This window comes from Antechinus flavipes, chromosome 6 (genome assembly GCF_016432865.1).
Source record: "Antechinus flavipes isolate AdamAnt ecotype Samford, QLD, Australia chromosome 6, AdamAnt_v2, whole genome shotgun sequence".
Classification (NCBI taxonomy): domain Eukaryota; kingdom Metazoa; phylum Chordata; class Mammalia; order Dasyuromorphia; family Dasyuridae; genus Antechinus; species Antechinus flavipes.
Genome location: NC_067403.1, coordinates 122,816,976 through 122,828,992, shown reverse-complemented (window position 1 = coordinate 122,828,992; position 12,017 = coordinate 122,816,976). Strand labels below are relative to the sequence as shown.

At 32.8% G+C, this 12,017-nt stretch overlaps 1 protein-coding gene across 4 annotated transcripts in view; it reads left to right on the top strand.

Annotated features, from left to right (window-relative positions):
• The first annotated feature begins 505 nt into the window (after window positions 1-505).
• The window catches only part of SORBS2 (sorbin and SH3 domain containing 2), a 126,881-nt gene continuing 115,369 nt past the window's right edge, over window positions 506-12,017 (top strand). For 2 of the 4 annotated variants that reach the window (XM_051967682.1, XM_051967685.1), the window contains exons 1-2: window positions 506-555; window positions 6,192-6,284. In XM_051967682.1, coding sequence (XP_051823642.1) covers window positions 546-555; window positions 6,192-6,284 — 103 coding nt within the window. In that variant the 5' untranslated portion in view covers window positions 506-545. Of the gene's footprint in view, window positions 556-6,191; window positions 6,285-12,017 lie in introns of those variants that run through there. The other 2 variants (XM_051967687.1, XM_051967688.1) reach the window with 2 other exon arrangements.

Sequence of the window (12,017 nt, the reverse complement as noted above, 5' to 3'; positions counted from 1 at the left end):
TATATTAAAGTATATATTAAATACAATATATGCATACATAATTATACAGTTATCTTGCTGCACAAGAAAAATCAGACAATCTTTTCATTCTAAAGAAAATTTTATTCACCTTAAAGAATTATGCAATTAAGCTAAGAAACTGTAGTTTTCATATATTTTTAGATTTTGTAAAAGTTAAGCTTTAGTTACAAGAGGATAGAACATTTACTTAGATATATAGAAATGTTTATACTACTATCGATTTAAGTATTCTAATATTTTAAATTTACAAAATAAAATTCATTCACTATGAACATCATGCTTGCTATTTTCAAATCTAAATGAAAATGTTCTTAAACAGTTTGTCATATTATAAATTGTGTCCAAATGAAGCCCTGATTATGAAACAGGGCTAATTCATTCATTTGTTGGTGTGGAATTAATTCTTTACTACCCCAACAGAATCTTTTTGTGCCACATCCTTTTGTCTAGTGAACAAATTAATGCATAATTTTGTTTCCTACAGGAAGACTGAAGATCTTAATAGCAAACCCTCCAAGGTCAAAATGAATACAGGTATGCTGTCTCTGTCAGTTTTCAAATCTTATTTAGTGATATTCCTGACCCCAAATCATTATTTTTGCATAATTTACTGTGCTGACCCTTGATCTGCAGTAGATATGACATTAAGACTCTTAATTATTAAGTAATATTTAGTCTAGATACACCCAAGAGCCATCTATAATTGAGCTCTCTCTCTTTTGTTACCTAATTCCCCTGTTTTCTGAATGCATTATAAAACTCATTGTGATTTTAGAAGAGAATAAAAACAAAACCATCTCAACTATGTGTATGTATCTGTATACTTAGAGATTTGTCCCTTTTAAAATCACTCAAATTTAAAAGCAAGTTATTCTATTGGATTTTGTTTTACATGTCCTCCATCTTACTATCTCAATACACAGTATGACTATAAAGTAATGGGATAGATTTCTCAACTCTCACATCAAATCAGTCTCATTTCATTATAGTTACACCAGGTATAAACATTATGTAGATATATTTTTAGATAAAATTTTCTATGATGCATTCCAGGAGAATGTGGGGAAGCAATTCCACATAGAATGCTGCTATATCTTACTTAGTACTATTGGCTTACAAATTTCAATAGGACTTTAGAACTATCTATCCACTGCATTCTATATAAAGTGTTTTGTTACCTAAGTGATATTTTGTATTGTTGAGCTATTACATTGAATTTCAAATTTTCCTCTTCCTCTCTCTTTTCTTTTTTCTTAAAATGCTCACATTCATTTTCAGGTAATTGAGGATCCAGATTTTTCTCCTTGGTCATTTGGCAACTTAGTGGGAATAGAAACAGAATATTAGAATGTTTATTCCCAAAGTCCTTAGAGATCATCTAATCTAACCTTATTACTAAGAAAACAAGCCTACACAAATGAAATGGCTTGGTCATGGTAACCACTGTATTGTGTAGAAAGTGAAACAGCAGAGGTCCAAACTTAGGTTTTTTGACTCAAGATCCCATATTCCTTCCAGTCCACCAAAAAAGACTGACTTCTCCCATCCAGTCTCCTCTCCTCACCAACACTGTTTCTCTGAGTTAATACAAGGAGGGAGACAATGTAAAATATTTTGTCATCTGAACTTTTTGTCTTGTGTGTGTATAATTTTTCATGCTGTTCCAGGAACTGACTTGTGTTCTATGAAAAAGTTATGAGCCATTTAAAGTTCATTCCCATTAATTCCTACATTAATAGAGATCTAGGAGAGGCTAACATTTGGCTTTTGGTAGATGCCTCTGATAAAATACTCTTGAGTCCTAAGCAGCCACAAAGAATACTAATGAAATCAGGCTGGTCATAAGTACATACAAATAGATGTAAAAGAGAGGAATGTGGGTGAAAGAATAAAAGGCAGACTAGAAATGTAGATGTAAAAAAAAAAATCGATGAATTTTAGAATAAATGAAAATATAATCTAGAAATGATCCAAAGGAAAGCAAACAGGAAGGTTCACAGTTAAACACAAGAAGTTTGTTTTGTTTTTTAAGAATTTAGAGGGGGAAAAAAGTAGCAGAGATGCAAAGGAAGGCCTGAAAAATGCTCATGGTGAAAACTGGGTTCCTTAATAACAAATATATATTTCATATTTATCTTGCACCTACTGTGGTCTTCGCATTCAAAATCTGAAAGCCAGAAATTAATATTAACATAGGCAGGCAAAAACTTTTTATAATACTTAATGCTATTATCATCTCATAAACATAGTATATGTTAAAAATATTTCAGTAAGAAAAAAGGAAATGGCATTTATTAAGTCTGTACCATGTCCCAGGACCAAGCCTTAAAGGCTCTCATTGATCCATCAGTAAAGGTCCCAGGCAAAGCCCACTTGGTGTTTGTTTTGATCCTGATTTTCTCACAGTGAATGTAAACAGCATTTGTTGCTGTGTTGACCAGAGATTCTAAAGGTCTTCCCCTACCAGATTGATTTTTTTTTTGACCAGTAAAAAAAGGTCATTTTCCCCCCCTATTTCTTTCTTACCTAGCCTTAATCACTGGTTGCCTCAACCAAACTGAGACCTGTTAAAAATCTTAGCTTTAAAAGACAAAGATCCCCCACTGCATCCAGAGCCATCTCCAGTCATCCTGATCTATAACTGGCCACTGGACCCCACTCCCGCCCGATGGCTCTCCAATTCACTTGAATGTCATGGGACCATCTCCTTGATGATCATCTTAGAGAACGAAAGACAAACAACAGCGACTGGGTTCCAGGCACTGCACTAAGTGATTTATAAATATTATCTCATTTACTTTTCACAACAAGCCTGAGGGGTAGGTACCATTATGGTCTTCATTTTCCATCTGAGGAAACTGAGGCAATCAGAGATTAAGTGACTTGTTCAGGATCACAGAGTCAATAAGTGTTTGAGACCAGGTTTGAATTCAGATCTTCCTAACTTTGTGCCCACAGTTTTGCCCACTGAGTCACTAAGCTGTCTACTTCAGTATTTCAAGAACTCACAGTTTTGTTGATGTGTTCTTCTATTAATAATTCTATGCTTTCATCAACTGTCTTTGTGAATTGTTTTGCTCCATTTTCCTCCCCAAATCATCATTCTATGGCTAACTAAACATCTGATGATACGACTCCAAAATAGGCTAAATGGTATACAATATCTACCTAACTTTCATAAACATGTAATTTAGGGCCCTGCTCTTGCCTCTGTACAAGTTGCTCCTTAATTAGATTCTCAAGAATTATATACTTATTTCTTAGATGATAGAGTTTTATTATGGCATATGACCATATTACATCCTGAATCTCTCTGTGCATGTAACGTAATTCTGAAAAGTGACTCAAATCTTAGGAAGAATCTCATTTTTACTTGCATGTTAATAGATGAAAGAAATTTAATGTTTTGAAGTCATAGTAATTATAAACCTTTGCTTGCGTTTTTCAGATTGATGTAACAGAATTATTTTTTAAAAATTCCTACTTTTGAAAAAAAATAATGATTTCATCTATTATATAGATAGATACTATATAATTTGTTTCCAAGCACTCTGTGCTAAGGATTGAATGATGATGGCAACAACGACAACATTAGTCTTTAGTGTCTTAAAATTAACCTTTAATATCTAATAGAAGACCTTTAGGGAATGTTTTATGTAGCCAAAATATTTATTATTCAAATATTCAACTATCTGGTGGGGTATAATTAATAAAAAAACAAAAAACAAATCTTCACATATTTGTCTTCAAACAAATGCATGAGCTGGTTGAAAGAGTCCGAAAAATCATTTATTTTTCTTTCTGGAATGTCTCAAAAATATAGATGAGTCCTTCAGCTATGGTATTTCCATTTTCTCTTCAAAGTATGACCTGCTATTAGTTAAAGAGACCCTTGCTCATGTAAAGAGAGAAGGACATAAATAATTCATGGTATGTGACTTATCCATAATGAGTTTTCTAAGGTTGGAGAGAGTTGGTATAAATTATGTAGTTCATTAGAGCAAAAACTAGACTAGTTAACTAGTTTGAAGGTAAGGGCCAGTAACAGGCTTCTTTGGGGTAAGCAGAGGCAGCAATTTCAATCTCACAAATATTCCTGAAAGATTCTTATGTAGGAAAACCTGGGCCAATTTCTGATCCTGGAGCTTCTGGAAGACAGAGAGGATCAACTGACATATTCATCCTTTAAAAAATCATATTTTGTAGGTTCTGAAAGTTTTCTCCCTTTTGTGTTAGGCCTTTGATTATAGAGATGTGGGAAAAAATACTAAGTCTCTTTTTATGTACGTTCTCATACTATTTAGAGCTATCTTGGATACAGAGAATTCATCTTTTGTGACCCTAAATGTCACCATTCCAAAAACCTCTTTTCTCACTTCTCAGCCTGTGTTTCCTCCAGGTTCAACTGAATTGAGAAAGTAATGCATTACTAAGCAATTCTGCTTTTAGCTCTTTTGTCCATTCTCTTTTTCCCATTCTCCTTTTTTTTTTTTAAATTTTTAAATGAATTTTTAAAAAATCTTCACAAATTTCCTATCATATCTCAGAAATCCATATCTGTCAAACTGACTTGTTTTTCTTTGCTTTTTTTTTCATTTTGTGATGACATTAAAACCATTTATTTTTGTCCCCAGTAAAATTACCTTCGTGTTTCTCTTATTAATTCTTAGGAGTACATCAAGCATAAACATGTATTTGTTATGTTTTTATAGTGAAAATCTCTACAACATATTTCTGGGGAATGGGGGGGTAGGGATTGCTTGTGGGATAAAGATACCTTTACTGGAAACTTTACCTTACCATTTTTGGTTCCCTTCTCATGGTTTCCCATTAAATTTATTCCTTTTTAATATTCTTATTTTGTATGTGATGCACATATACACACATGCCAAATAGAACTTTAAAAGGTTATATATAAAATTGTGGACCTCTATTACATACAATTTGCTTTTTAAAAAGAAATTATTTTTATTTGAATAAATTATCTTTTAAAATATATATACTAAGAATTAATTTTTGGCAACAAGGTTATTCCATTAATATAAAAGCATTTTCTGGCTGGCTTAGAAACCATGTTAATTAAATATATATCGCATATATATGTATCATATCGCAGATGACCTTTACTAATGTAGATGCACAGTAATATGGCTTTCAAATTAGTAATTAGCAAAATAAGATTTTTGTACAAAGATGGCATAGATTAACTCGGAAAAGAATGTGGCTACAAAACATGGTAACTGGAAGTACAGTAGTTTTAATCACTTTCAGCATTTAACTGGGTTATCTCTCTTTGTAGTTTGTCACAAAGAGTTAAATTCTGGGGAACTGGCTCAACTATTTATTGCACATGCCATTAGAAAGATCGTTCCAAAGGGCAAAACTGAGTGGAATATGGGAACGGAACAGGAATAAGTTCATAAATAGAACATTAACCTTCTGATACTTGAAGTATTTTTGCTTCTCAAATTATTTAGAGCACACTGGGATAGTTTGTTTTTTTTTAAAGCTTAGTTTTTATATTTCATGATTATAAATTTGGAACTTTTGATATGAATATTATTCAAAAAGGAAAATATTCTCATAAAATGGAATATGTTCATCTCAGGACAGTAGTTTATGATTACTCTGATTTCATTCTTAATTGATGAAAGACTCATTCTTTTGCTATATAACTTTCAATGATAACTGTGAAAGGGCTCAAGACTTCCACAATATAAGGCTTTCTTTTTGGATCCTGTACATAGCTTGCATGTAACTTCCATAATAGGTCAAAATCAGCAGTTGTATAAAAATAAAACCTGATTTTTAAAAAACTGAATAAACATATTGATACCCCTGCTCATCGACTGATTTTTTGATGATAATTAAAGTTTTGCAATGTGAAAAACTCTGCCACATGTGTTTGCTGTCTTTGAAAGCAATGATTGCATATAACAAAATATTAGGTATAAAATATTTTGATTCCTTTATTGAGGCATTAATAGCTCTAAAATACAGATTCTGGTTTTGTTTAGAGAAAATTTGCAGATATATATAGATGGTACTAGTTTTAACCATTTACTGCTTCAATGGATGTCTGGCAGATTGCACTTGAAAAATCCCACAGTGTTGCATGTGCTTGCTTTTTTTTTGCCTTGGGCTCCCGCTATGTTATTTTTTGCTTTCAGATAGCGGTGGGTGTGCTCGCAAACGTGCTGCCATGTCTGTCACATTAACAGCTGTGAAGAGAGTTCAGAGTTCTCCAAACCTATTGACTGCAGGTATAACTATACCACTAACTCGCACAATTCTACACTGGAATGGCTTTGTCTAACTTTTCTCTTTTTCTAGTATCATTCTGTTTGGACAGTGAAGAACTTAGAGCTTCCCAGTGTCCTGCTGAGCTCTACTTTTCCTAATCCTATGAATGATGTGCTCATCAATTTCTGTTATTCCAAAAATAAAGAGCCAAAGAGGTCTGTCCTCCTGGCAGTAAAATTAGTCTGATGACTCTGATGTCTCATGTGAAACATATGAAAAAAAAACCAAAACAACTAATGCATGATCATTTTATTGCTGCTACATTGAGTCATCATAATGTGTTAATTATTATCTTCATATTTTCATATTATCTCAGAAACTAAAGTTCCATAGTATTTAGTTATATAGATAATGGGTTCTATTTTTTCCAGCATTCAGTTAAGCATCTACTATGTGTCAGACACATAGTGCTAAGTTTTTTACAAACCTTATTTCATTTGATTTTCACAACAGCTCAGGTAGGTAGGTGTATGGTTGAAAATAAAACACTGAGGTAGGCAAAGATTAAGTGACTTGCTGAAGATCACACTGCTAATAAGTATTTGAAATGAGATTTGAACTTTGGTCTTCCTGATTCCAGGTTGAGCATTGTATTTTTTCCTAAAATAGTTTTTGCAGTTTCACCGTCACCTAATCCAGTGTGTGTGTGTGTGTGTGTGTGTGTGTGTGTGTGTGTGTGTGTGTGTGTGTTCGGTGAGGGGAAGGGGAGAACTGCTAAAAACTGAGGAAGTCTATAGTTCATATTGTACCTGTCACAATGCTTTACATTCGGAAGTCACTCAATAAATGTGTAAGTTGCTTGAATGATTGCTCTGACTCCCAAAACAGAGTTTCCAAAAATGTCCTTATTTTTCACCAACTTAAAGCAAAAAGTTCTTCCTAGAATCTTTGGCTTAGAGTAAAGGACAGAGCCATGATGACCTTGCTTTTTCTAGGGAGATGGCCATAGCTGTCCTGGAAATGAATTTATTATCATATGTAAGATTGGTTCCCTCTTAGGTGACCCAAGTATTAAAGTTGCAAGAGTGAATAGCAAAGGAATACCAAAAATAATAAAGAACTATAATATTTAAGGACTATTAATTTCCAGGTAAAATGATTTACAGTGAGTTTGTTTTTTTCTCAAAATTTACTTATGTTAATAACTTGAAGTTAGGGAAAAACAAAAGAAGTCTAATGATATTTGTTCTTGGGCACTTGATGATCACTCATAGTTGGGGTCTCATTATATGAATTAGCCATTATCAAAAGTTACTATCAAAAAGCTATTATCACTGTGTGCCTCACCAAAAAGTACTGGGTATGGGGTATCATAAAGAAATGAATTAAGTTTTAGTTGTGTTGCCAAAAAAAAAAAAAAAAAAGAATTTAGTTTTAGATTTTTGAATTATTTGTTCACTATCAATGAAGATTTCTTAAGAAATTTCTTTGGATCAATATTTTAATGCTTAAGGATGGAAACTGAAAGCTACCCATAAGCCATCAGGTAAGTAGCTCCCTGTTACAGTTCAGTTTTGTTTAAAAAGCATCTGCTTGAAAGTGAATGAAATCCCTTTGGGAAATTCATCTTAATTCACATTGAACTTTCTGCCATGAGCTAGAACTATAATGATGCCTAAAGTAACAGAATTGCTTGCCACATTCAAATATAGAATTTTTTTTTTTTAACACTATGTGAAACCCAGGCAGAGTCAGGGCCTCCTTACATTAAAATCCTGTTTGTTCCATGAACTTATATTCCTTCAGGAAATGTTTAGGAGTTTTTTGGGTTTGTGTTTTTGGTTTTGGGGTGTCTTGGGGTGGAGCTTAGAGGGAGACTGAGAAAGGAATAGAATTATTTTCCTTCCTGCTTAAAATTTTACAGGATTGATTGGATTTAAGCATTTCATATCTTTAGAAATCATTTAACCTGGTAAAATTTATCTTATAAAATCAACGAATCATAGATTCTTTAAGTTGAAAAGCATTCCAGAGACCATCTAGCTTAACTTTTTATCAGTATAGAAATCACAGAGTATAATAGTTGAAAATTAATCAGCAAATATTTTTAGGTTCCTACCATGCGCCAGATACATAGTAAACTATGTACTGGAAATACAAATGTAAATAAAAAGAATGAAGTAATTCTTGTTTGCAAGGAACTTGCACTTTAATAGGGCTGACACAAAATACAGAAAATGTATACAACATAAACATACAGTTTATGCACATACATAAATATATGCTAAGTTGTTAAATGAAAGGTACTATGAGAGGGAAACAGGGTACTAGCTGTTGAGAAAATTGGGAAAGGATTTTTATGAATAACTAAGTCATTTAATCCAGCCTGCCATTTCACAGATGAGATAACTAAGACCTAAAGAATGGAAATGACTTAGCAAGGTTACCCAGGTTATTGAGGAGTAGAATCAAAGCCAGATTTTTCAGATGCTTTGGCTAAATTCTCTTTCCTTAATACTAACCATCAATAGTCATCCAACTTCTAATTAAATAGTATCTATGATTTTCTTATTGTCAAATCAACAAACACTTATTTTTTAAAAAATCATTGTTATTTATTTTCTTCAATCTTTTCTTTGCTTCCTTGTAGTTTATTCTTTTGTTCTCTGTTGTGCACCATTATGTATGTATGAATTGCAGTAGTTATGGATGATTCCCTAGCATGTTAAGGTTTCCTTTTGTGTGTACATCTCTGGATCATTTGCTCATGAAGATTTCTTTAGGAAATCTGGACTGAAATTGCATTCTAGTTTTTTTTTTTTTTTTTTTTTTTTTAGCTTTAATTATCTTTCAGAGCTTCTAATACTTTAGAGAAATTTCCAAACAAGTGATTTAAGTTCTCTAAATTGTTGTTTGTTTTGATTAGTTCTAAAACAATAATATTGGTGTTTTACTTAATTCCCAGTATCTTCTTATTAAAGTTTTAATTCTTTTTGGAAAAATCCTATACTTTCTTGCTGTTATTCAATGATATCTGAGGAGTACTTAGAATTATCTTTTTTTTTTCTCCTGGAGATTTTGGGTTCATATTCCATTATAATTATATTACCTTATCAATAAAAAAAAAAAAGAAAATTTGGCCTATTAAGAAATATTGCTCTTTCTTTGTCTGACAGTCATCCCTTGCTTTCTAGTACTTCCACATTTTTAAAAAAAACTTTCTTATAGAACTCTACTGGTGTGTGTGTGTGTGTGTGTGTGTGTGTGTGTGTGTGTGTGTATGTACTTTTGAGGTCTAGGGGTTGCTCAAATTAGTCATGGAGTGATTGCATTGCCATGTAAGTCCCTAGTAGGAAATCAATGACTTGGCAAATGTTAGCTTTTAGTTTTAAACTCCTGCCCAAAAGATCAGAAGATTTAGAGTTAAAAAGGTCCCTAGGTTGTGTTTCACAGACATAGAACAAGCTTGGCATCCTAAGTCAGCGAATGGATCACTTACAGGGAAATTTTTTTTAAAGGATTTTTTTTCCTTTTTCCTTAAGACTGAAACTCAGAATTGAGTTTATGATTTATGATTTCATCAGTGTGAGGATACTAACAAAGGTTTCAAGTTCTTTATACCTTATCTTATACTGTTGTCATCAATTTTTTTCCATAATACCTAACATAAACAGCTGGAGTGCGCACACACACACACACACACACACACACACACACACCCTCATTTGTATATTAATTTAAGGTTGGCAAAAACACTTTACAAATATCATTTCATTTAAGAACAATTGCCTAGCAAATGTTTGAGGCTGGATTTGAACTTGGTCTTCCTGACTCTTAGTTCTGGGGTCCATCTACTTATCAGTCTGCTCAAAATCCTTGAAGCCTTTTTTTGTTTTTGTTTTTAATCTTAATCTCTGAGGATGCCAGTGTACTTTCAAGATATGTGTCTTTTATCCTATATGGTTAGACTATCTTCTTTTCTGTCCATGCTGGTCCTTGCTTTTATGCCATTCCTCTCTTTTTAAAAATTATTCTTCTGTTTATTGAAAAGTAGGTTGAGAAAGGATATAGTCATTAAAGGAGGACTCTAATTCAATGAAAAGAAAATCATACAACCAAAGGTGAAGGGACAGTTAGGAAAAGCACAAAATGATATCGAAGGAAAAGCAAAGAAAAATAAAGGTGGATATAACGTAGTAAGTGAAGCCCAGAAAATATCAGTAGATATTGAATAATAGACCTGGAATGTAATAGAACTAAAATAACAACTATTGGATATAGTGAGCAAATTAACAGATTTGTAAGAGAAAGCAAGAAATGCAAATCCTAATTGGGATCTCCAAAGATGAAAATAGAACACAATAAAATAATTACCATTGATTTAGTACTACCCTTATTTTTCTTAAGCAAATAATATTGGGGAAATGCTTGGCCTGTTTAATCTTATGACTCACTGAAAGTCTAATGCTCAACCAACTGTCATGGTTCCCCTAGAAATATCTCTGAAGACCTGACTGAGATTCTGCCCTATGGGTTGCTTACATGGTAATATCACCATAAAGGCTAAGTCTCTTTAGGATAAATTCCAACAAAGGGTGATCCAGATTATTACACTGAATCAGATATTGCAGAAAACAAATCATTATCTGGTGTGAAATCCTGTTGCTGTTCAGAGTTTTCTTGTGGTATTATATACTGTAATGGGAATTGATTTACATCATTAGGAAACAATGGGTGATTAGGTAGACCCCAGTTTGAATTTTGACTCTGTTAACTTAATATCTGTGTGCAATGGTCCAAATGACTCTACTGAAGAACTCAGTGTCTTCATCTTATAAAATGAGGAAATTAGATTAGTATCAAAGTTTTATCCCATATGCTATTCTCTACAAGAGCCAAAAATTATTCCATATTTATGAATATGAGAAATGCAAGACTTTTGACCCACTACTATACATTAGCATGATTTATTTGGGAGCGGGGGAAGGTTGCTATGAACAATTGAGGCAAATTTTCCTCTGCTGCTGAAATCTTATTTAGAGTCCATCTTTGATCCCTAATTTTTGGTCTCCTGTATATTTTAACCAAGTTTAAGATTTCTGATATTTCTGCAAGATCCAAAGTTGAAAATATTCTTATTCTATAAACATTGAAGTGAAAAAATAATTGACATCTAACACATTACAGTTATAATTTCTGTTTTGTCACGTCATTTTGTTTCTTTTATCACAGTGATTAGAATGCTCAGCCTGGAGTCAGAAAGATTCATCTTCCTGAGTTCAAATCAGACCTCAGACACTTAATAGCTATGTGATCCTAGGCAAGTCATTTAACTCTCTTTGCCTCAGTTTTCTCATCAGTAAAATGAGCTGGGGAAAGAAATGGCAAACCCCTCCAGTATCTCTGCCAAGAAAACCCCAAATGTGGTCACATAGAATCAGGCAAGACTGAACAGTAACAAACCCTTTAAGAGCAGGGATTATTCATCAAGACATGTCTTAGTATCCAAACCAGATAACATTCTGCCCAGCAAACAGAAGGAGCTTAATAAATACACATTGGAATAAATTCTGGTAATATTCATTTAAATTACACTAATAACCGATCATAATAGATGATTTTATTACTTATCACTTCCAAATCTTTGAGTCAGTTGCATATACATGTACTATATGTTGGCATGCACACAATCACTTTTTTACTCCTTTTAATTATTTGGGTGCTCATTAATTTAGGAAATAGAATTCAGCCAT